The sequence below is a fragment of the Frieseomelitta varia genome, unplaced genomic scaffold, assembly GCF_011392965.1.
Source record: "Frieseomelitta varia isolate USP_RPSP 00005682 unplaced genomic scaffold, Fvar_1.2 scaffold_153, whole genome shotgun sequence".
NCBI lineage: Eukaryota > Metazoa > Arthropoda > Insecta > Hymenoptera > Apidae > Frieseomelitta > Frieseomelitta varia.
The window spans coordinates 209994-235724 of record NW_025109228.1 but is presented as its reverse complement, the minus strand read 5'-3'; the positions used below and the strand labels follow the sequence as shown (position 1 = coordinate 235724).

At 32.9% G+C, this 25731-nt stretch overlaps 2 protein-coding genes and 1 non-coding gene across 8 annotated transcripts; all 3 read left to right on the top strand.

The window, feature by feature from the left end:
• The first annotated feature begins 270 nt into the window (after positions 1-270).
• Positions 271-16536, top strand: LOC122535810 (helicase domino). 6 transcript variants are annotated; one of them, XM_043667678.1, is made up of 30 exons: positions 271-420; positions 1044-1357; positions 1451-1777; positions 2016-2226; positions 2298-2512; positions 2597-2734; positions 2806-2896; positions 3102-3298; positions 3406-3507; positions 3751-4066; positions 4141-4315; positions 4411-4597; positions 4867-5003; positions 5082-5268; positions 5349-5667; positions 5756-5836; positions 6125-6382; positions 6632-6945; positions 7030-7322; positions 7405-7777; positions 7854-8050; positions 8126-8240; positions 8326-8658; positions 8750-8971; positions 13634-13669; positions 13758-13926; positions 14043-14527; positions 14612-14896; positions 14976-16115; positions 16196-16536. In XM_043667678.1, the coding sequence occupies exons 1-30, from the start codon at positions 330-332 to the stop codon at positions 16502-16504; spliced, it is 7617 nt and encodes a 2538-aa protein (XP_043523613.1). In that variant the 5' UTR covers positions 271-329; the 3' UTR covers positions 16505-16536. The 6 variants fall into 6 exon arrangements, with proteins under 6 accessions (XP_043523613.1, XP_043523589.1, XP_043523593.1 ...); XM_043667654.1 differs by lacking the exons at positions 13634-13669; positions 13758-13926; positions 14043-14527; ... (1 more) ...; positions 14976-16115; positions 16196-16536 and adding an exon at positions 9589-12967 and having other exon boundaries at positions 8750-9549; XM_043667658.1 differs by lacking the exons at positions 13634-13669; positions 13758-13926; positions 14043-14527; ... (1 more) ...; positions 14976-16115; positions 16196-16536 and having other exon boundaries at positions 6125-6277; positions 8750-12967.
• Positions 1816-1950, top strand: LOC122535840. The gene has a single exon (XR_006308281.1). It is a non-coding gene; the product is annotated as a small nucleolar RNA snoR639/H1 (small nucleolar RNA).
• Positions 16537-19582: 3046 nt separating the features above from the next.
• On the top strand, positions 19583-22614 carry LOC122535792 (probable cytochrome P450 6g2). Its single transcript, XM_043667615.1, has 3 exons — positions 19583-19737; positions 20630-21133; positions 22572-22614. The coding sequence occupies exons 2-3, from the start codon at positions 20721-20723 to the stop codon at positions 22612-22614; spliced, it is 456 nt and encodes a 151-aa protein (XP_043523550.1). The 5' UTR covers positions 19583-19737; positions 20630-20720.
• The last annotated feature ends 3117 nt before the right edge of the window (positions 22615-25731 follow it).

The following is a 25731-nucleotide window of genomic DNA, read 5'->3' as shown; positions in this document are numbered from 1 at the left end:
TTCCATAAAATTCCTAATTTTAATACAATTAAAGCCAAAATTAGTCCTTTCACGAAGGTCTTAAAAAAAAAAAAAAAAAAAAAAAATAAATTATAAAGTAAAAGATAGTTTTTGTGTAATATATATGTAATGTATTACATTTATACAAAAATTATAAACATATTTTAATATGTACAGATGTAGATGAGATTATAATAGTTTTTCTTTATAATATTTTTTTTGAAAATGTAGAAAAGAAGTTGAGGTTTAGTATATATTTTACAACAACCAAATAATTACTTTGCATAATAGGACATGTACCAGGTAGGCCTCAAGGGGGCCGCCATGGCATGGTGTTTGCCTTCAGAGCAGCAATTCAGTCTTCACCAGTCACTGCTCACCCTCCACCTACTTCTACTCTAGCACCCACGCTCATTATAGGTGATTACTGCAGGCTTATCATTTGATGTTTAGATCCATTAATTTCTTTTTAAATAATTTTTATTCTATAAAGTTATGTGTGAAAATTTTCATTAATTCTCATCTAGTTAAAAGAAAGAAAATAGCATTAAATATTACTTTGCATTATTATAGTAAAATAGTTTACTAAAATAGGTTTCATATATAGAATAAATATGACATGGTAAGTGAAAAATGAGCAATGATTTTTATTTGAAGAAAATAGTTAGCATATTTTCTTTCATATTTGACATAATTTTTTGTTTTATTTTTTAATATAATCATTAATGTTCATAATTCATTTTCATAGTGATTTATACCTTCAAAGAATATCAGTGTCTTTATGTTAATCATTCACGTATTATGGTAGTATGTTCTGTTGATATTGTAAAGTATTGTAGAAACTATATTCCAGAATTAACAGATGATTCAAGGTTATACATTGTGAATCAGTTCACTTCTTCTGGAAAAATTGATTCACAGTATATAAGGTTGTTTAGCAATGTGTTTTTCAGCCTAAAAACGCTGTTGACACATACATACATACTGCTTTTAATCTTTTTTAAATAAATTTCTTTATGTATTAAATTGTTTTATTATTACAGGCAATGCACCAATAGTTCCAGGTTCGCCAAAGTCTGTGACAACAACTGTTACAAGTCCAGTGATAGAAAAATCTACAGTATCTACATCTATTACAACTATTACTACAATGACTACTCCTACTCTTACTTTTACTGGAACAACAACAACAACTACTGCTACTGTTACTACTGTTACTACTGTTACAAAAACTTCTTCTGCGCCTACTACACCTACTCAGCCTGTTGTTAAACTTGTTAAATTACCTGCCTCTAATGTAGCTACATCTTGTGATATCACAAATAATCAAGAACAAATAGTAGAAAAAGCAAAACAGGTAAAATAAATTTTTTATCTGATTATACATTGCATGTAATCATGTAATATTTGATAAACTATAATTATCTTAAATTACATAAAATATTTACAGGAGGCATACGTTATGCAAAGGATTGCAGAATTACAACGGGAAGGATTATGGTCAGAAAGAAGGTTGCCTAAGGTGCAAGAACCACCTCGTACAAAAGCTCATTGGGATTATTTATTGGAAGAAATGGTTTGGTTAGCTGCTGACTTCGCTCAAGAACGAAAATGGAAGAAAGCTGCAGCAAAGAAGTGTGCGCGTATGGTACAGAAATATTTCCAAGAAAAAGCAATCCAAGCACAAAAAGCTGAAAAATCACAAGAACTTAGGTTAAAGAAAATTGCTAGCTTTATTGCTAAAGAAATCAAAACTTTCTGGACAAATGTGGAAAAGGTACGAGTTTGTAAATTATAATATGTAATAATGATTTTACCCCACACAATTAAGCCGACAATTTCAATGTGTTCCAATTGGAACTGTGTGCTCGTTGTGGGAACAGCAAAGTCTGCTAATGGTGTATGATTATATTTGTTATTACGGTATAATCAAAGAATTGACGCAGGACATTTATTTTTATAGCACGTAATGAATATACATCATGCATATTTCATTTTTATATTCTCTTTTTAAGTTGGTGGAATATAAGCAACAAACGAGGCTTGAAGAAAAGAGAAAGCAGGCATTAGATCAACATTTAAATTTTATTGTGGGTCAAACAGAGAAATATTCAACCTGGTTAACTGAAGGACTTAATAAAACTGATGGTCCTCAAAGTATATCAGCCTCTATGAATAGCTCACGTATTTCTTCTCCAGTACCACCTGGGAAATCTCATTCTGATGGTTTGTTAAATTCATTTTATCAAATTTATCATGTTTTAATTATGTTAATATTTTTAATATTTTTAATATAGAGGATTTTCAACCAAACCAAAGTTCAGATGATGATGAAGAAACTATAGCAAAAGCTGAAGAAGAATTAAAGTCTGTGACAAATCATAAAGAAGAAGTTGAATTGTTGAAAAAAGAGTCAGAACTGCCCTTAGAAGATCTTCTTAAAGAACTACCACCTGACTACTTAGAAAATAGAAATAAAAGTCTGTCACCTGCATCAAAAGAAGTAGAAGAAGTATGTAAAGTAACTTCAGATCAAAGATTTTAATGACTATTTTTTAATCATAGTAAATTATTTGTTGTGTATACATTTCAATAGGAGAACGAAAAGCCAACAGATGGAGATACGGATTTTGTTGCTGCATCAGATGAATCTTCCGATGAGGAGGAAACTATTACGGAACAAGAAAAATTGGAAGAAAATACGGATTATAAACAAGAATTAGACGATCTTAAAGTATGTGTATTTTTTAGCTATTATGGTGAAGTTATGGATTTTTTCTGTAATATAAAAGTTTAATACTTTAGGCTGAAAATGAAATGTCCATTGATGAACTCATGTCCAAATATGGTAACATGTCAGATGTGCCAATGGATGTTGAACAAGAACCTGTTCAAGGTAAATATTATTGAAGTTAATTTTTTCCACCTAATATTTATTCATTAATGATGATATTCTACCGACCCTGATGGTTTTAAGAAATGGTTCTCATTTTTAATTCCTTCTTCTGATGTGACTCGAGGCATTTGTCTGAAAGCTAAAATTTTGTACAATAATTTAATAAACATGAAAACTTGTACTAAACATATATTTATTTGTGTAGAGTCGGATAAAGAAAGCATAAAAGAAGAAGAAAATCAAGAGAATGATGAGGAATTTACAAGTAATGAAAGTGAAAGTGAAGAAAGTGACAATGAAATTGGAGAAGAGGAGTCTCAAACACAAACTGATAATGAAACTGATATTGGACTAAAATCTCTATTGGAAGATGTATCTATGGAAAAATCATCAGACGATAAAGTAAGATATACTTGTATGATAAAATATATAAAAATAAATAAAATATATAACAAAATAATTTATTTTATTATTAATATATAACAAAATAAATAATTCACCTTGTATAGACTGCAGAAATGGATCATTCAGATGCTCACAATGAAATGGATAACGTAGCGGCATTGGCAGAAAGTATCCAACCTAAAGGAAATACTTTACTTACTACTAGTGTACGTGTTATTTATATTTTTTTAATAGTTGCATTAGTTATTCAGCCTTTTATCCAAAGTTGTGTTACAATATTTTGCACATGACTATTTTCGAAGGCTAAAGCATAAGTGATATTTTTTTTTTATTATAAGTAAATTGATTCATCGATTTATTTTAAAGAATTGTCACGACATTTTTTTATAAATTATTAATAAAATTAAAATAAAATTTCCGATTTCCTAACAAAATTAATTAAATTTTAGGTTGTTACAAAAATTCCATTTCTTCTGAAACATCCTCTTCGAGAATATCAACATATAGGATTGGACTGGCTTGTCACTATGTATGATAGGAAATTAAATGGTATTTTGGCAGATGAAATGGGTTTGGGTAAAACCATACAAACGATTGCGTTACTCGCGCATTTAGCGTGTGAAAAAGGAAACTGGGGTCCTCATCTCATAATAGTACCAACATCTGTGATGCTCAACTGGGAAATGGAATGTAAGAAATGGTGTCCCGGATTTAAAATTTTGACGTATTATGGAACACAAAAAGAAAGGAAACAAAAAAGAACAGGTATTAATTTATCTTTGAACTGAAATGTTAGTGAAAGTAATAAGTAATTTGTGAAATGTTTTATTTATTTTTAGGTTGGACTAAACCTAATGCTTTTCATATTTGCATAACATCATATAAATTGGTTATACAGGACCATCAAAGTTTTAGAAGAAAAAAGTGGAAGTATCTTATATTGGACGAAGCTCAAAATATAAAAAATTTCAAATCGCAAAGGTGGCAATTATTATTGAATTTTCAAACGCAACGGTAAATATTTATACTGTTATATTTGAGTAATATATTTCATAAATATCGTTTTAATTTATACGGGAAACTTATGTATAAAAATTCTTATTATACAGACGATTATTACTTACTGGAACACCTCTTCAGAATAATTTGATGGAATTGTGGTCATTAATGCATTTTTTAATGCCAAATGTATTTCAGTCACATAGAGAATTTAAAGAATGGTTTAGTAATCCTGTTACTGGAATGATAGAAGGGAACAGCGAATACAATGAAAATATTATTCGTCGTCTGCATAAGGTTTGTACGTAATTTGTTTTTGTATATTTTGTTTTATTGTGTGTAATCATTCGCTACCGACACAGATATATGATTATGAATCACATGTCTGTTTTATATAAATAGCGAAATATTGAAATTCTCTGTTAAAACTCGCGTGTCGTAAAGTATTGATTTGACATACGAATCCTGTCTGGAGAAACAACTGCTACAATTTTTGTATTATTTTTCTCTCCAGATATATGTATCTTTTTTATATGTTATTTATATAGCAATTATATTGATTGTAGGTTTTACGGCCTTTTTTATTACGAAGATTAAAAACAGAAGTAGAAAAACAATTGCCCAAAAAATATGAGCATGTACTAATGTGCCGTTTGTCAAAACGACAGCGATACCTTTATGATGATTTTATGTCAAGAGCAAAGTAAGCATTGCATATTTTTTATTCTTTTATATCATAAAAATTTATGTATATAAATATACATGATTGTCTTTTATTCAGAACAAAGGAGACTCTAGCTAGTGGCAATTTATTAAGTGTCATTAATGTATTAATGCAATTAAGGAAAGTATGCAATCACCCAAATTTATTTGAAGTGAGACCTACTGTATCACCATTTCAAATGGAAGCTATTGAATATATTACTGCTTCGTTAATATGGAGTGCTCTTGATTATGATCCATTTAAGGTAAAATATATATAATTCTTTTTTATTATGCTCTTAGAGATTTAAAGAAAAGTGTAATGTATTTATTTTTTATTTTATAGCATATCGATCTATCTAGTATTAATCTTTTATTGTGTGATCTGGAATTAACTCTTACTGCGTTTGTGGCGCATAGAATCAGACGATTGCAAACAACACGAAAGCTTATAGAAGAAATAGATACACAACCAGACCCATCTCCGAGATGTCCATCTGGAAAGATTAAAATTAATGTTAGGTTATCTAATCAAGTTAAACCGTTATCCGTTCCACGGCAGACACAAACTAAACTAAAGAATTTAGCTGGAATATTACCTACTCCAAAAGTTGGAACATCTCCTTTAATAAAAACTGCAAATAATCAAAGCACTCCAGGACAAGGTAAGAATTATTTTATAAGTGTTTGACATCATATTTAAGATTTTTTCATTTCTTGCAATAAATTATTTTTATTTTTATAAATTCATAGGTGTCACGTTAAAAGTAGCAAATGGTCAACAGTTACAAGGATATTCTGTACAATTAGTTCAACATCAGGGTAGTGTAAAAGGTAAGGATGTTTTTTCTTGTGTGCCGTTTATGTGTTTACGTACATTTATATCTAAATCCTGGGAATCTGTGCATCATCGATCAGTGGTTGCACTCAAACTTATCATTGTGTAATCATTCTTGCAGTGATGCTAGAGAAATTGATCTTGGGCCAGCTTGTTTATAGTTCTCCCATATTATAAGCATTCTAGAACCGAGAGCACATTAACAAAACTTACATTTAATTATAATCTAACATTTGTGAATCACAGTTTGTGTAAAACATTTGTTGTGTTTGCTTCGAAAATAGCAATCCCTGTTGGAACACTAGCACATAACCCACAAAGTACAACAGTGACACCAACTACAGCAGCAACGAATGCACAGAGGATTACAGTAGGGAATACAAATATTATAGATGGACTGCAACGACTAGCAACGCAGACAGTTGCAGTTAAACAAGGTGATTCCGTCCAAAGAATAGCAATGCCTAATCTTGCACAAGTGGTTCAAACATCTATTGGTAGACATATCATTCTGACTTCGACTCAACAAAGTACTAACACAGGTGTGTCCTAAGAGTGCTCATATCCCACTGATTTCATTTATACTCCTTTATATTAAAAAAACGTGAATCATATATATCCTTTTTCATATCATTTGTATGCATTTAAATGAATGTTAAAGAATAATGTAAAATGCATGACTATGATATATCGTATTTACGCCGTATTAATAGGCAATACTTCTAATTTAGTAAATTGATGAATTGATTGAATTTATTTACAAAATGATTAATATTCTTTCGTATTTACAGTTTCATTTCCAGTAATGACTCCATGTGTGCCACGTTTGAAAGTTTTACCAAAATCATTAATGGGCCTATCTACCTCGGCAACTACAGTAAATAAAGTTATAGGAGGAGTGGTAACAACTACAAGTGGAACGAGTGGAAGACCTGTAATGAGAGTACCGCCACTTAATGTTACTACTCCTAATGTTACTGCACAGTCTCCCGCTGGGAATGGACAATCTCAGCAATCGATTCGATGTGGTATTGTTACTAGACACGCACAAAAGGAATCGGAAAAGGCACAAACAAAAGAACGTCCAAAATCGGAATTTTATTTGGTAATTATTTTAACTTTTGAGCAAGTTTGTAAATATTTGAGGGATTTAAAGACAAAAATTTTTGAATGTAATATCTCTTTATAGCCACAATTAGAAGAAGAACGGAAACAAAGAAGGCAAGCTAAACTTCGCCTGCTTGCAAATATTAATGAAAGACGATGTGCCGCGTGTCCTCTGTATGGAGAAGATTTGTTTACGGCGTTAAGAATTGGCAAACCATCTACAGCATGTCGATGGCACAATGGTTGGGTTCATTGTACAACTGCTAGAGACAGTGCACGTACACGAAGGCAATTTTTTTCTCGCACAGAAGCACTTGCAGAGGCAATTAAAAGTACAGAACAAATTGTCGAAGAATTGAAAGAAGTTTTTGAAAGGTATTACATATTGATAACAAAAATTTAATATTCTATTATTTCTTGAAATTGTTCAATCTTAACATAATACAATTTATGTTAGATTTGTTGTACACGTTCCTGCCGTGTGCGCTCCTACACCACGTTTTCACGTTTCTCATCCACCTCCGCATAAGTTATACAACCAACGACGTATGCAAATGGAATTACAACGGCAATTATCGCCAAAATTGGCATTGTTCCATCCAGTAACTGGTGCAATGATGACACAATTTCCGGATCCGAGATTGATACAATACGATTGTGGAAAATTACAATCTTTACATCAACTTCTTAGGAAGCTTAAATCTGAGAACCATAGAGTTTTAATTTTTACACAAATGACAAGAATGTTGGATGTATTAGAAGCCTTTCTTAATTTTCATGGACACATATATTTACGTTTGGATGGTACTACTAAAGTAGATCAACGACAGGTAATAATTCATTTATTATGAATATTATTTCTCTTAATTGTTCTCTGATTTAATTTATTTCATGGAAAAACTATAGGTTTTGATGGAAAGATTTAATGGAGACAAACGAATATTTTGTTTCATCTTATCAACGAGATCTGGAGGTGTAGGTGTCAATCTTACAGGAGCAGATACTGTTATATTTTATGATAGTGACTGGAATCCTACAATGGATGCCCAAGCACAAGATAGGTGTCACAGAATAGGTCAAACACGAGATGTACATATCTACAGGTATATACAAAAAATACAGTACATACATTTTATATTTTTAAATATATTTAATCAATTATTTTTCACACGTTTTAGGTTAGTAAGTGAAAAAACTGTGGAAGAAAATATTCTGAAAAAAGCCAATCAGAAGAGACTACTTGGAGACTTAGCTATCGAAGGTGGTAATTTTACAACCGCTTATTTCAAAAGTGTAAGTATTGTACGAGTGTGAAATAAAAAAATATATTTTAAAATATTTTCTTTTTGTATGTTTTAAAATATATTTATTTTTACAGTCTACGATTCAAGATCTATTTAATATTGATCAATCGGAGAACGATGCGACGACTCGTATGGCTGAAGTATTGGATCAAAACAGAGATCGAGAGAAATTCTTGCAAAAGGATAATCAAAGTCAAACTGTAGACGACAAAGTAGCGATGGGTGCATTAGAAAGCGCTCTTGCTGCTGCTGAAGAAGATCTTGATGTCCAAGCTGCAAAGACTGCTAAAGCAGAAGCTGTTGCTGATCTTGCGGAATTTGACGAAAATATACCTTTAGATGACGCAGATAGGGATGACATGCAAGTTAGCAAGGCTGAGCTTGAAGTGCAAAACTTGGTATCTCAGGTAAGATAATATTTATGTTGTAAATATTTTATTCAGTTAGCATTGTATAGCAATGGAATATTTGTTAAAAATTGCTTCTTTCTGTACATAGTTAACACCTATAGAACGTTATGCGATGAAGTTTGTCGAAGAATCAGAGGGTGCGTTTTCTGCGGCACAACTTGCAGCAGCTGAACGTGAACTTGAAGAACAGAAGAAAGAGTGGGAGTTAGATCGGTTACGAGCGCTACGCGAGGAAGAAGAAAGACGAATGCGGTTGGCTGATGATGACGAGAAACCTTTAACATTTGGACGCGAGGATGCGCAAAATCAGGTTAATAGTGCTAGTAATTCTAAGAAATTAGTCAATAAGAAACTCCCACCGAATAGGAGGAGGAATTCGCGTAAGAATATTAGTAAAAGTGTTCAAGAATCGGAAAGTGAAACTGAGACTACTACAGACTCAGAATCGGAGTCACAAGAAGATGTGGTAGAAGATAGTCTTGACGAAGAATCGAGTCACACAGAAAGTCAAAGTCAGGGTGATGAAGACGAGGAGGAGGAGACACACGATCAGAATGACTCTGAAAAAGGCGGGTATCCCAAACGTAAAAATCGTACTAATAAATCGTTTAGTCAAAATCACTTCGATTTGAATAGTCCGCGAACGAGATCTAGGGGAAATGTTAAAATTAATTTGTGGACACTGGACGTAAGTCCTATCTTGCCTGGTATAAAGCCGAAATGCCGAGGTAGAGCCAGTAATTTACGTAAACAGCGCGAGCTTGAAATGAGAATGAAAGCAGAGGAAAGTTTCATTTTACCTTTGCCACCAATTTCAAGTCCTAAGAAGTTAAATAATGCAAATATTTCGAATAAAACTGATGAAGAAGATAATATTACAGATCAAAAAGATACGGTGATAACACGTGATTTAAAATGTACTGATCCTGAACAAAGAACAATTCCGTCTGTTGATAAAGACCAATTTGAAGATGTTGAAAATTGTAAAGTAACTACAAATCATTGTCTCACTGAAACTTCTTCGTCAAATTCTAATTATAACAAAACTGTCACAGAAGAGTCTAATCCTGTCATTTCTTTAGATCATCTAGAAACAGAAGCATGTTCTCAATCAGATAATTCATCTGTCATGTTGGAACAGTATAAAAATTCAAAAGAAGATATAGTTAATAATAAAGTCGATAGTGAAGCAACGTCGGAGTTAACTGAGAATATTTCACCTTCAGTATACCTTACAGGATTAAATTGTAACGATGATTCCGAAAATTCTAATACTGATTTGATTTCACAAAATAGTAACTCTTATTCATCTACAACAGAATCGAATACAGTAAAAAGAGTTTCCGATTCGAAATGTACGAAAAGTTCTATGACTTTAGAAATAGACGAAGAAATTAATATATCGGAAAACTCATTAATTGCTCCCCTGAAGAATAAAATGATCGTTCAAGATGCAGATGAAAGTACTGTTGAATCTACAACAAAGAAATTGCACGATTCTCTTTGTAAGAGTAAAACAGTTTCATCTAGTATCGATGAATTAGATATGGAATTAAAAGAAGAATCGCTTTCTAACGCGGAATCGAAGATATTAGAAGATAATGATGTGAACGAACTCCAAGATACAAATGTTTCTGACGATGAATGTTGTGCAAAAAATGATGCGAGAGTACAGAGTCCTACTGAAATAAAAGAAAACGTGAATGTAGACGAAACTTTAACAAATAAGAAGCAACATAATGAAAATATTTCAAATTCAGATTTAACAAACAAGTCTACTGATAACGAACCCACTTCTGTGATAGAATCAACCTCTAGTCAGGAATCTAATAGCAGCAAACAAGAAGAAAACTGTACTAAATTAGAGAAATGTGTGCGCAAAGAAGATGATACAAAAATTCAGACGACCTCATCAATACGATGTAATAATCATAGTTTTCCTTTTAATACCTTCGGTTTAGACGAATCAAATGGATTTGAATCTAATACAGAAAGTAAGGTAAAATTTCGTAAACCAGATACAACATCTTGTGGCGTAACTACAAGAAGCGCGAAAGTAAACATTACCATAGAAACTCCTGAAAATAAAAACTTGGATACGCAATCATCCTCGATATTACTTAGTGAATCAGGTGAATCAAAAGAAAGTCAAGAAAGTGAAGGTTCCAATTCAACTTCAAATGTTTGTCGCAAAGAAGTTAATAAAGTAACGCAGATTCGAAGGCCCGACACGCCGCGACCAACGATAGAACATGGTAGGATTACAAGATCAAGTGCAACTCGTTCTTTAACACCTCCACTGAAATCAGTGCAAAGAAGACGACCAGACACTCCTTTGCCAGAATGTTTCAGATCTTCGCCACGACCAGCAACAAGATCTATGTCGAATTTCAGTTCACTGTTAAAAAATGAAGAACAAATGTCGCACGAAGTACCGTATGAAAAACCCACAACACGTAGCTCCAAGTCTTTGGATAATGGTTTCTTGAATCCAACTGTATTTCGAAGGAGTAGTTCAATACCACCGATGAAATCGACGCTTGAATCGAAAGATTCAGTAGGTGGTTCTGTATCAACCAGGTCTAAAAAAAGTAGCGAATCTACCAATACGAGTACAAATATAGGTAAACGGCAATCAGATACATCTGTTTCTATTTCTGAACAAGGATCGAGAGTCACTCGATCTGGATTAAATTTTACGTTAAATTCGGTGAAGAGTTCTAATCATGTGTCGAACAAAGGGAATAAACACGTCCGGAAAATAGATTCTTCCGATTCAAAATTACAGGACGATAAAGCTTCTGGTGTTTCGCCAGTATCTGGAAAAGCGGAAACATTCAATACGGATTCAAATGGAAACGCAGTTGTATCAGAAACACATTCGAAGCAAGATAATTCAACGTTATCCTCTTTCAATGAAATTAACGAGAGACCACAAAGGACTGCTAAAGTCGTTGCTATTCTTACTCTGGATACAAGGAGTAATCATACTAGTAAAGCTTCCAGCTCAGTTCACGCAAAATCCTCCAATTGCAATTCGTCTGATGCGAAAAATAATAAAAAAAACACCGATTCTAATTTCAATTCCACGTCTGACTCGTCAGCGAAAAATTGCGTTCTTCGAATATCGGATGTTACTTCAAATTGTAAAGTAGATGGGTGGTGTGATTCTGAACTAGACGCCGGTTCTCGAGATCGTGTCTCCAATGTATTCTCCAATGTAGCAAGTACTTACACCAATTCCAATAAAACAGGAAAGGCATCGACGATGAATAAAAGCGCATCATTGAATTCTAAGCTTAAAACAGATAAAGTTCCATTACCCGTACAATCAACGGTGATAGCATTGGTTGACTTGGATAATGATCCTAGTTACGACTCATCCGATGGATCAAAAAGGTTGAGAAGGAAGATTAAACGAACTCGGTTGTCATCGTTTGCAAAACCGTTGATAAGTGGAAAAACGAGTGAATCGCAAATAACCGATGTATTAGACAATGAAGAACAAATACCGCCAATGAAAAAGCTTATTCGTTCTCAGCTTACTCCTCCTCCTCCTCCTTCTTCGCAAAAAACTCAACTGGAAAAGCTAGGTAGCGGTACTATATCTTGAGTCTCGCTAAAACTTTATCGCTGTAATATTTAGCAGCGTGTTTGTATAAATACTTCTCATAATATAGACATTGTCTTAAACTACTATTACTTGGAATGGCGCGCGCGTAAGAGAATCCAAGTTCTAATTATTTCTTAATTTTCACATGATTCTTGTATATAATCACAAAAAGTAATGATAAATGAAGAATGTTTCTTTCGTTGTACTGAGAGTACGCACGTGTAACATTTTTAGCATTGTAAATTGTACTTTCTTGTAAAGATTTCAGATATCTTTAAGTGACAATGTAATTTATACTTGGTGATAAAAAGAAAAAAAAAACAGAAAAGATAAAGGAAGTAAAACATCCGACTGTATTATAATAGAATATATAGAGGAGAAAAAGATTCATTACAGCTTAGTTTATTAGTATACTATAAAAGTCTCGCTGCGATTTTGTAGCGATTGGTATAAACAAAAGAAATAGGCAGTCAAGTCAGAGGTAAAAAAAAAAAAAAAAAAAAAAGAAAAAAAAATGGAATTAATACTGTGAATGCGTCGTACTTTGCAAGGTGACGACCTGATTACATATTAGACTTAAGGAATTCTTCGTTTAATGGTATGCTCTACTGTAATATTTAAGTTGCGTGCCTGTATTTTGTATGATCGAGTGAGTCCGAAGAAGGAAATAAACAAAATATTCCTTGCTACGAAGATCATGTGTTTTCTTATTTCTTGGTGCGGATCCAAGTCTGTTCGATCAAAGGTTCAGTTCCGTTTTGGTGTCAAAATTTTGCTCAGTGTGCTTGGTTATACATACTGAGATCATTGAGAGTAATGATCTCGCGATGTTTTGGTGTGGCAAGGCTATCATGACCGCACATTAAAGGAAAGTTTTTTTTTGCAAGAATTAGATAATAGCATGCAGTAGAAAGCTCCAAATAATTATTTGAAAAATGGCACCAAAACACTGCCTTTGCCATTCCAAACTTGGAGTCAGCCAAGGTATAAGCAGGCACATTAATGAGCGTCTTGTACAGTATTTGATGTTTACGCGAGATTAAAATAATGAAATTCTCTCAGTAGAAAAATGAGCCTTTGAACGAGCAAAATGTATGTATACTTCCTACTTATTTCCTTCATGTTCCATCTTCAATCGTTGTAGCATTTATTCGATTGCGTTTAATAGAAGACGTATGAAGACATGTATAAAAAGAAGAAATCATTTTTTCCTCAAAATATTCGCCATATTTGAATGCATCAAAGTAAATGCCTTATACACGACGCTCGTTCTTCGTAAATTTTATTTTAAATCTTCTTGAAGCAAGCTTTTTATTTGTAACTTTTGTAATCTCATGGACGTACTTTAATATCTTGCAGATATGGTTGTCGGACGACAATGTGGAGCAAATGCCGGTTAGTATAAAAATTTTAATTTCTATTTTCATTTTCTGTTATTTATTTGTATTTTCATTTTTATCTATGGAAAATTTATTTTAATTAGATGTGGTGTCCTCCTACTCCTCCTACAACAGATAACGATGTTTATATCGATTATTCTTTGGGTTTTCTTTACGAAAATACTCCTATGTCAGAGGCACAATTACCTCCGGTATATATTAAAAAAGAACACAAAAGAAGTAGGATCGAATCTGGAATTAATGATAGAGATGGTAAGTAAATGTAAAATATATATAGACCCATTTAAGATACTTTATTTATATACATATGCAGTTAACATCTTTTTATATAATTGCATGTTAAATTACTTTCTTTGTTTTAAATATAGGACGACGAGCGGTTAAAATGCGACACAAGGAAGAATCTGTTTATGCACCAAGATCTTTATTTGATCGGCCTTCACCAGCACTTATGAAAATACGTCGCGATATGAAATTACATAAATACCGCTTAGTTCGACCGTCAATTCCACTGCCGGGTATAAAGCCGTCGCATATGTCAAAGTCTTCCACAGACCAAGAACACGTTTTAGATTGGATGATACACGAAGATTGGGCCCTTCTCCAAGCGATTCAGATTTATCAAGGATTGCCATTGAATTTGATGATTCTATCTCCTGGTCATACTCCTAATTGGGATCTGGTTGCGGATATAGTTAATAATACTTCTCGAATATATAGATCTCCCAAACAATGTAGAAGCAGATACGAATCGGTAATAGTACCAAGAGAAGAAGGAAAGTTACTTTACGATACCACACCGAAAAAGCAAAAAAAACAAAAAGGGGTTTATAAAATGCCTCAGGTTTCCGAGGTATATCGAGATATTTTTATTCTACATTTGACGAGAGATGTCTACTGGAAAGAAATTATCATTTTTTTAATCGTCTTCTTTTAGCAACAAAGTAAAACAAACAGGCCAATGAAAACGTCTCAATTATATAATCAGGATAAAAATCATTCGTTTACATTAATGTGTTGTCAGAGATTTGATACCATTAAATCTGTTTCGAATAAGAGAACGCCTACTGTTAAACCGTTACTCGTTAATCCATTAATGAAAAATCCTACCAACGCTGCAGTTTTAGCTGAATGTGGTATTCAGTACGATAACCCATTAGCTCCTATAGAAGTTGCAACACGACGCGCCGATAGGATCGCAAAAGAAAAGCTTAAACATGCAGTCAGTATAACAAAGTGTAATCTTTTAGTCATCGAATTTTCTAAACGTTTGGAAATATTATTGAATATTTAATATTCAGGTTTTATCAGCGGAGCAACAACAACAAGTAGCAGCTCGTTTATTACAGCAACAGCAGCAACAACAACAGCAGCAGCAGCAACAACAACAACAGGTTCAACAACAGCAGCAAATAAAATTACAACAGCAACAGCAAGCTCAACAAAATATTTCAAATACCACAAGTCCTCCAGTGCATCAACTAACACAAGTTGCGACCACTGTCACAACAGGGCTGACTACAATGAAGACCATTACCACAATTACTAATGTTACTACGGGTGGTACGACAATTGCTACATCAACGGTTAAAGCCCGACCAGGAGGAACGTTAACTATGCAGGATGCACGGACCACACCAACTGTTGTTAGTGTTGGTAATCTTCAAGCAGCTCAAAGAATTGCAACAGCAAGTTTAGTGTCTGCTGCGCAAAGTTCACCTGCAATTACGCAGAAGGGTATTGGAGTTACCGTGGCGACAACTTCGGGTAATAAAACGTTAACTGCGGCTCAATTGCAATATTATCGGCAACAGCAAGTTCTATTACGACAGCAACAATTGAAAGTACTGCAGGCACAAGCTGCTGCAAACGGTCAAAAGGTATCGGTAGCTGTTTCAGCTGCTGCTGCACAACAAAGAGCTACATTGATGAAGCAGAATATAACTGCTGGCACCGCTGCTGCACAAGCATCTGTTGGAAAGCAAACGATAGCACGTACGGTGTCGGAGACAGAAATGGCTGCTTTAATAAAACGCCAAGCTCTGCAGCAACAGGCAAAAGCGGTGGCTCAAGTGCAGGTACCTGCACAGGCTGGACTTACTCCAGCTCAAATATTCGCTCAGGCAGGTTTGCAAGTACAACATGCGGGAACGTCAGCTGGTGGAACTCCAGTTGCTACTTTAGTAAAAACTGCAAACGTTGCCAGTGTAAGAACAGCAACGCCTCAACAAATCCGTCAACTCGCTCTTCACCCTCAAATTATCACCCAAAGAAAATTGCCGGCGCAGAAAGTTGCACAACTAACACAAGTTGCTGCGAAAACTGGTGTTCAGACTCAATTGATTGTGCAACAGAAATCATTACCTGCGACGATGACCGTGCAGCAGATTCAACAAGTTATGAAACACGTTCAACCATCAGCGATGCAACAATTCACTCATGTACGTTGTATATTATACGTTGTATATTATATTGTTCATTTTTTTTTTTCATTTTTAAAATGAAATATTATTGATTTTAGGTTTCTACAGGACAGGCAGTTTCTCAGCCTGGCCAAGTAGTTTTAGCAAAATCTCCGTTACAAACGAGAGTAATTCCGGTCGCACCCTCTGCTTTGAAACAGACGATCCAAGTTATGACTGCAAGTAGTGCTCAATTGCGCCAAGCTGCACCTGCTCAAGGTAAACCTGTTGTTACAGCTGCAAGAGGTAGTCCCGGACCTAGTCAAGTCAAATTACAAACTCTTGCACATCCCATTCATCCTCAGCAAGTACAACAGCAACAGCAACAACAGCAATCACAAACTCAGCCAGATACTCAACCGAAGTGAATATGTTTTATTACATGAAACATTTAAATTTATTATGTGTTACAAATTTTTCTACTTCAAATCAAAATAGAAGTTTCATTTGAGAAACTAATTTATTAATAAATGAATGATGACACATTCCAAAAGGCAACATTGCAAATATTTAGCCCTCATCCGTTTCTTATTTTTTAAATTTAATTTGTCCTCTGATGTTAAATTAATAATTTACAACAATTATTAATATCTGCAATGGAAAAATAAGTAACTAAATTTCAAAATTATTTTATTGCTAATAAATAGGGATTTGAAAAAAGTGTTGTTGTTTTCAATCATTCATCTTACCGTCTTATATTTTATTATCAAAAATGTTGTTAGAAATATCTATATAATAAACGTTTTATAAAAAAAATGTCAGATTGAAACAAGAGACGGATGAAGATTAACTATAATTAATTCGATGTTGTAACTGTTTTTTCGGTTGAGACAGCACACAATTGAAATGTTCGTATAAAAAATAATATCTTTATGTTTGTATCATTAGGTTTCTTTCTTTTTTTTTTTATTTTAATTTTACCTAAAAAATAAAAAAAGTTATACAGAAAACTACCAATCCTCAATGATTTGTAATTAAATTTCACTTGAAGGTTTTAATTTAAAAAAAGAAAATTATTTTTGTTGGCTATATTTTATTCCTTGTTTTTTTTTATAAACAGAATGGAACGATGAATATCAATACTTCTAATAAATATATAAAGTATAACGCTTTTTTGATAAGTTTTTGTAAAATAAAAATCTTAAAATTATGGGATCCGTACGTTCCATTAATTTATCATTGAGAATTGGTTACAACTGCGGATGTTTATGATCTTGAAATATGTTGAAATATGTAAATAACATATGTAAAATTTGGAAGTACATATGCAAGAAATATATGATATATCCATTAAGTATATTGAAATATATAATAATAATAACTTTATTTGTTATTAAAAATTCATAATAATTAATATTATTAATTATAATTCAAATTACAATAGACTAAATATTTATTATTTTAAATTAATTTATGGAGAGAAAATGATCGCTGATGTAACGATGTATTTGGATTTATTTCAATAGTGATCTTCAATTTCTATTGGAAGTCAATGATGTTACTTCGCCAACTCATATTTACCAAACTATTGCTTGTACATGTCAATATAAAATTCATTCTTTTTTGTCACAATTTGTTCTTTTTTCTGATATTTCATATTGTTTCGTAATTTTATTTCTATGAGAGTATTTAAATATTGTTTTAATTACGCTTTCTTGTTACAATGTATCTTTTTTTCACTTCATACTTTATAGATTCTCCATCATTCACAAAACTGTTATTTCCTATTCCATCAATCCAATCTTCTACTAATCACATTAAATATAACGATTTGACGAACTTTTGATTTAATTTATAAGAAGTTAATTTGAAAATTCAGTAATTAATATCGAATTTCAGAAGTATAAATAATAAATATAAATGACATGTGCAGTATACTTTTGCATATACATTTAAAAAGATACATGCAAAATGTAATATGAAGATAATATGAAATATGCAAAATAAAAATTGTATATTTGAAATTACAAAACAAATTTCTGTTCCGGTCCCTATATTGTCTTTTGACAAAAATATACATTTGCATAAACATCCGCAGTCTAGTTATAACTTGGTGCAAATGATATTTGAAATGAATATTTCAATTTGATCAGTATTGAGATATTCCGGTTTTGTTATGATATATTGCCTTTCAAAATTTGCTGATCGAATTTGTGAATATAATATTAAGGAATTTGTGCGCTACTAATTTTTGCGAATTATGACGTTGTCTTGAACATTTACAAAAGCTAAAAAAAAAAATTATAAAATTACAAATGGGATAAAAATTATAAAAATTATAAAATTACAAGTGGGATATACAGAAATGGTAGGATGTAATACGAAAGAACAGCTTAATTTTCTAATTTCATCAAAACTAATATCAACGCGAATTGAATGTGTTTTGCATATTAGGATCTGTCAAAGATCTTAACGAATTAATTTATATTAAAGGCATGCGATTCTGTTTTAATGCATCATTTTGAGAGAAATAAATAATTTATGATATCCTGATCGCTATTAAGATGTATTTTTCTTGAATTGAAAAAACTAATAAATTTCGAAAACAATTTTGAAAAAAACTTACACAGGAAGAGAGTAATTACGAAGCTACGACTGTATATGTATCTATAGTTACCTGTAGGATTTAAAAATCATTCGATGATGCGATGTTTATACTAGGATCTTCATAGAATTGTAAGATTGTACTAATAATATATATATAAATATGTATAATTCGTGTATCATAGAAGCTGAAATAAATCTGTCATAAGGAATTTTGTCTATTGTCTGTATGTATACGTTGTATTTTATATTTCGTATAACATTAAGGATTTTGGAATACTGCGTTCTATGAACTCAATTTATTTGAACGAAAATTTTATGTAATATCCGGTTAAATGAACTCATCATAAGCTTTGTGGCAGACGAAAAATCATAGGTAATCGAGAGAACGAGTGAACTGCTCTATTACATGAATTCGAATTACATAAACTAATTGTCCTCAACCTTGAAGTGAGTTACATATTGCATCAAAAGTTTTGTTCTTGCTATTACGTACGAGTGTAAGTAGAGTGTAATAGATGATAATAATGATTTATTATTGTTTGTTCTGGCGCCCTCCGAGGCGTCAGTCAGGTCAATTCCTACAAAGCCTCGGCCCTGCCGAAAATTGCCAGATGTGCTAACATACCTCTTATCTAAGGACACTTTCTCTGGCCTTGGAGAGAGAGACAGTATGTGGAAAGGCTCGGTAGGGCATAAACAAAGCCTTGTCTAGGAAACAAGGCGCTTTGGCCGGCTACAGAAAGTCGCCTACCAATTCTAAAGGCGACGTAGATTCACGTAGCAAACAGACGATTAAAGGGAGTCACGTAGACTACTCAATGAGTCACAAGCAATCCGTCCGAGGACTAACTCCNGCGTCAGTTATACATTCATTTTCATTTACACCAAATCAGTCAGAGGAGTGATTCCGCGTCGGTCACTCATTCACTCACTCAATTCAGTCACTTTGTATTAGTTGAGAAATAAAAGTATTTATTCCATATAACGTCTCATTCATTCCATAAAACATCTCTCCGGAGGCTGTAAAAGGCACGACGAGAAAGCGACGAGCGAGGTGAACATTGTTATAAGAGTGTAATTAACATTTTAAATAATCAACGGTCAATATAATATTTGGTTGAACTTGAATCCTCTCTGTTTTAAAAGTTAAAATTAAAAGTTAGCATAATTTTTATAAATATAAATAACAAATTTTTATCCTGTCTTATCAGAGTGTCATCTGCCAATATAGATAAAATTAATAATTTTTAATATTTATAGTGGATAACAAAAGTAAATAGACATAAATTTTCAATAGGAAAATGATGATAATAATTAAGCAATTTTAAAATTATTATACAAAGTTATAGGAAGATACGATTTTATCTTCCAGCAATGCACCTGTTCACAGACTGAGAATTGTGATAGTGAATTATGTAAGAAATCAATCGTTTGAAAAATTGGATCACCACAGATTTCGAGAATAGTCGAAAATATTAATTGTGAAATATGAAACGTTTGTTACGAAAAATTTATTAAGAAAAATTTAAAAGGTATGCACGAATGTTACAAAGGAAAAATTATTATTATAGAATTATTTTTATTTATCATCATTTTACTACAAAAAATTTGAATGTTTTCTTATTTTCATAATCCACTGTTTTAATTTTATCGTATCTTATCTATAATTTTATAAGTGAAGGAAATGTTTGCACAAAGTACACAGTCACTATGATAATTTTGCTATCGTTTGATAATTACGTTTACAATTATCATGCAAATGCTAAAAATTAAATAAATGAACTTCCTTATTTGTATTCTTTCAGCAAGATCCTGATGATTTTAATATTATAATATTATAACTTTAATATTTTTGCAAGAATTGCTCTTACTTTTTTATAAATATTCTCTTCTAGCATTATTATCAAATGTTTTCGCAATACAAATTATCGGTAAACATTTTTCAGAGATAACTCGTGTAACGATTATATATATTAAGACGCGTTCAAGTTTATTCAGTATCTCGAAAAAGCTGAAGAAGTATTAAGTTTTAAAATAATGATAGTGCTAAACTTTCGGTTTGTGAATCTTGTTTTTGCGGTTATCACCCTTGGGACACTTCTGTTTTTATTTCTAAAATATAAGCGTACCTACTGGCAAAGAAAAGGTGTACCTACTTTACCTAGTCATTGGCTGTTTGGTAATATAAAAGATATAATACAATTGAAAAAGTCTCCCGGCTTGGTGATCGGTGAACTACACCAGAAAGCTTCTAACAACGACGATATTCTTGGAATCTATATTCTACACAAGCCATTCTTACTACTGAGAAATGCAGAGTTAATCAAACAGATTTTAATCAAAGATTTCAATTACTTTCCGGATCGCTATTTCACGGCCCAATCGCTTCGAGATAAAATTGGAAGCTCTAATCTCTTCACGATCCACAATCCAGAATGGAGAAACTTGAGGTATATATATATATATATATATATATATATATATATATATATATATATATAAAAAAATATATATATATATATATATATATATATATATATATATATATATATATATATACATGTATGTATATGTAAGAACAATAGTCTTCGTGTGCAGATTTCGTATACAGTAATGGACAAAAGAAATTTTGCAATAATCTGTCGAGTATTATAATATAATATTGTCATACGTATTATATGTATCGAGTAATTACGTTGAGTGTTAAATATTGTACTTTTTTGAGGTACATTTTACATTTATTCGTTGCTCGTCGAATTCTATGTCACAAAAATATGATATATATTTTTTCCCCCGATTTGTATTATAAAGAAAGAATCTATAAAAAGTCAAAGCAACTCGACTCCACCTGCATTGGGTTTCACTGTACGTGATGAAAATCGATAGATACACCGATCGATTCATTTTACCGGAGTTAGCGACCGTCTGCATAATCCAATACTCCTCGTCTATCTCTCGCTCGAGGTCCGCCAGCCTTTTCACTATGCCGATGCTCTCCTCCCTGGCCCGATATATCAAGTACTTGATGATCCGCGCCATCAGCCAGCTCGGTAGCGCTTCGTAGTAGTTCTCCTCGTTCAGCACCTTGCTCGCGTAATGACAAACGCTCTGGATCGCCGGACATTTGTCCAAACTCTGCTTCGACAACGTTCTCACGCTGGCCAGCATTTTGTGATAGCTGAGCGAGTAAATAGCTCTTCGCTTGCCCTCCTCGGCCGCCGCGTTGAAAAGCGACACGAATCTCGAGTGCTCGGTGATCGTCTCGGCCATCATGGTCACCATGCACCACCACTCGTCGTCGTTGATCGAGATCGCCTCCAACGGCTCGCGCCACGCGTCCTCGTCCACCTGCTTCCTCCCTTTGCTCGAGATCTCCGATCTCGCAGTTTTCTCCGTCCTTCGCATCCTTGGTTATTGGCATTTAGTTTCGTTAACCTCAATTTTCTTTCTTTCCTTTTTTTTTTTTTCACGCGACACGTTTCGCGCGAGTGTGATCAATCGATCATCGAATAATTGTCGATGCACCATATGCGAAATTGTAGTAACTTCAAATTGAATCAGTTGATTTTAGAATTTTCAATTTCGTTGAATTTTATTACCAATCTCTTCCCCTGCTCGAAGTCTCAGATTCTGCCGTTTCCTTTTCTCTTCGCTGGTAAACTTTTTTGATATGTTAACCATAATTTTGATTGATCCCCGAACATTCAAGCTAGAATAAAATTAGTATAAATTATATTATACATTACCAAAGTATATATACAGGGTGTTACGTAACTTGTAGGACTCACCTCGGCAGCTAATTGTATGCCTAAAAATAATGAAAAAGAGTCATATAAATATATGTCCTATCCATGTTCGTTTATGACATATAATGCATTTTATAAACAGAACAAACTCTCTATCCTTTCTCTCCATAGACCGCAATAGTTGATACCGCACATATGATACCTGATAAATTATTACTAAAATATATTTTTATTATAAAACTTTAATTATATTAAATTAAAATTTTATATCTATAATAAGTTTATGTATTTGTTCGTGTAATTGGACGTAACGTGTGCGGAAGTTTTTCTATGGCACGTTTGGAAAAAGAAAGAGAGAATTTTTATTTTTATTCGGTTCCTTTCATCAAAATTCATGCAACGAATATGATAAATGTAGCAAATGTAGTTGATTAATGTATATAATGTATATAATGTAATAATTAAGTTATTATATTTGTTATACGTTGATTAATACATTTAATATATATTTATTGTAATCAATATATTTAATAAATGTAACTTTAAATACTGCGAGCAGCAAAAACCATAATTGAAAACAAATATCGTAATAAATAAATATATTAATTATTTTTAAATAAATACAATTAAACGGACACCGTTGCAAATTTCGCAATATCGCGTATCATTTACTCCGGACGAACGACGTAGAAAAACTTGTGCATTTGAGAGTCAGATTTGTACGTACGAGTAATTGTAATTATACTTACATTTATCCGTGAATATTCGTTTTTAATTCTACGATTTTTGCTGTGTATTTATCAACGAAAGAAACCAGCGACTGAACAAACACGTGTAATTAATTTAAATAAAACAACACTATGAACTTTGACATTTACAAAATTTTGAACTGCACAAAATTGCATATTTGGGAATGAAATGGCTGAAGTAATAACGCTTTCTACAACCAAGATTCTCGAAAATGTGATTTTGTACAAAAATACATTCCGATATTCTATAATTAACAGCTCGTATCGACAGGTCGTTCTTTTCTTCCAAAATCAGCATTAATAATAGAACTAAAAATATAAAGTAGTCGAAATGACCAATTTGTAATTGGTTGATTCGAGAAACACCAGGAATGATAGAGAGAGTAACCAGATCAATGATAGGACGCTTGCGGGCTTGTTTTCAAATGCAAGGTGGTCACTTCTTTTGTAAAAGTAATTAAAACAGACAATTCATTATATCTCATAAACGGAGACAGACAGGACATATATTTATATGACTTTTTTTCGTTATTTTTAAGCGTACAATCAGCTCCCGAAGTGGGTTCCGCATGTTACGGAATACCGTGTATATGTGGGATCTTTAACTTTCAAGTTAAACACATAGATTCGAATTTTCAATCGGTGAGAAACTATTTTCTGTAAATTTATAATCTTTCAACGACCGTAAGAACTCTGCGCCCCCTGAATAAATCGCGGGGCTTTTTCACCGGGTTTGGAAAACAAAAAGGAGAAAAAAATGTCGTCACATAAATTTCTTGCATCGATTCGGGGAACGCGGCGAACGTTCGCGCTGGCCGTGCGATTGGATGAAAGAGGGAGGGATGGAGTCGATTTTAGCGCAGTTTAGACAACGTTTTGTCACTCTTGCGTCGCGCCGTTTACAGCTTGACACGCCGTGTAAATCAGCTTTAAATCAAGCTGACGCGGACGAGAGGAGACCGAAAATGAAACCCGAACTGTCCGAAAACCGGAAGCCGTCATGTTCACACTGGCCAGCGTTGAACCACCTGCCAACGACACGCGCGCGCGTCACACCCGAAAGTGTACAATCGCGTATTTTTCTTACAGTTTGTCACGCAGCTTTCCACTGTGAAAGGGGAGAGAAATTCAATTCCTTATTCGTTCGGGCGCGAAAATTTCGCAACGCGTCGGTGGAATTTCAATCGAGGCGAAAAAAGAAAATTCACTCGAATAACCCTGATGCTTTATTTCGACTTTTATTTTTATTCAAGTTAAATGACTTTTATTTTTCGTTCAAGTTAAATTATAACAACAAGCGAGGTTTGCGTGAAATTTCGAACAATGAATCGACATAATAAATGTAGACAGAGGAACAAGGAGGAATAACATTATTTATTATTTCGTTAATTTTGTTATTTCGCACGTTCTCCCGTGCGAATTTTCATTTCAGTTTCAATTTCAAGTTCGCGTTCTTCACTGAATTAATTTCGGCTGCGACAGTTTGCCTTTTATCGAACGGATAAGAAGAGCTGTTTCCACCGGCAATTAATTTGCAAAATTTACCGTACCACAGTCACAAATCCATACACGTGCTTGCGAAAGCTGCAGCGAAAGTAGCTCGCCCGCGCGTGTTTAATCTTGCCACCAGACCCGCGTGTACTAATATGCTCGCTCTCGCACGGTGAAACATAAAATATTATTTCGCATTTTTATTCGGCGCGCTGTGTGTGCGTATCGTTGTCACTTTATTTTACGTTCGTTACTGCGGCAACCAAGTTTTTCAGCCGCGCTTGCACCGCCTCTGTAATCCAATTAACATACGGTAAGGCGCGGAGACTAAATGGCTCGTCATTGCTCGAATTAGAATGGACCGATTATTTTTAATGCATCTGCAGTTATTAATCTTCGTACCAGATTGTACGATATACATTTATTTATTTATTTATTTTTTTCTCGTGGAAGATCCAGACTTGAAATTGAATGACACTCTACACTTTTCTTGAGGAAATAGAAATTTTCTTGAAACAATCGTCGTCTTATTATATATGTATTTTATTATGAATAGATATTTATTTATATTTATAGATATTAATATTAATAATAGATATTATTTAATATTATTCAATATTAATGTCTATATTATTTATAGATATTAATATTAAATTAGATATTATTTATACTTATAGATATTGAAGTTAATATTAATAATCAAATTAAATTTATAAATTCATTTCATTTAAGTAATTTGTAGATAGTGTGTTCATATAAATATTTAAATTATTACGTTAAAGTTTCTCGTGGTCGAAAACGATTGTTGTGTGAAATTCGAAGTTTAATTATCTTGATGTTATAACAAGAAAGAGAGAGCAAGCAGAAAGAACATAAGTAATACGCAATTATATATTTCAAGTACAGAATTCATTTACACGACTGAAATATGAAATTTGTAGCAGGTGAAGTGAAATTTATACTGCAGTTTATAATTTTATTTGTATGTTTCACTAAAAATCGTTCAAGTCTCTAAAAAGTGTACAACTCTTGTATACGAATATACAATGGTATAATGTTGGT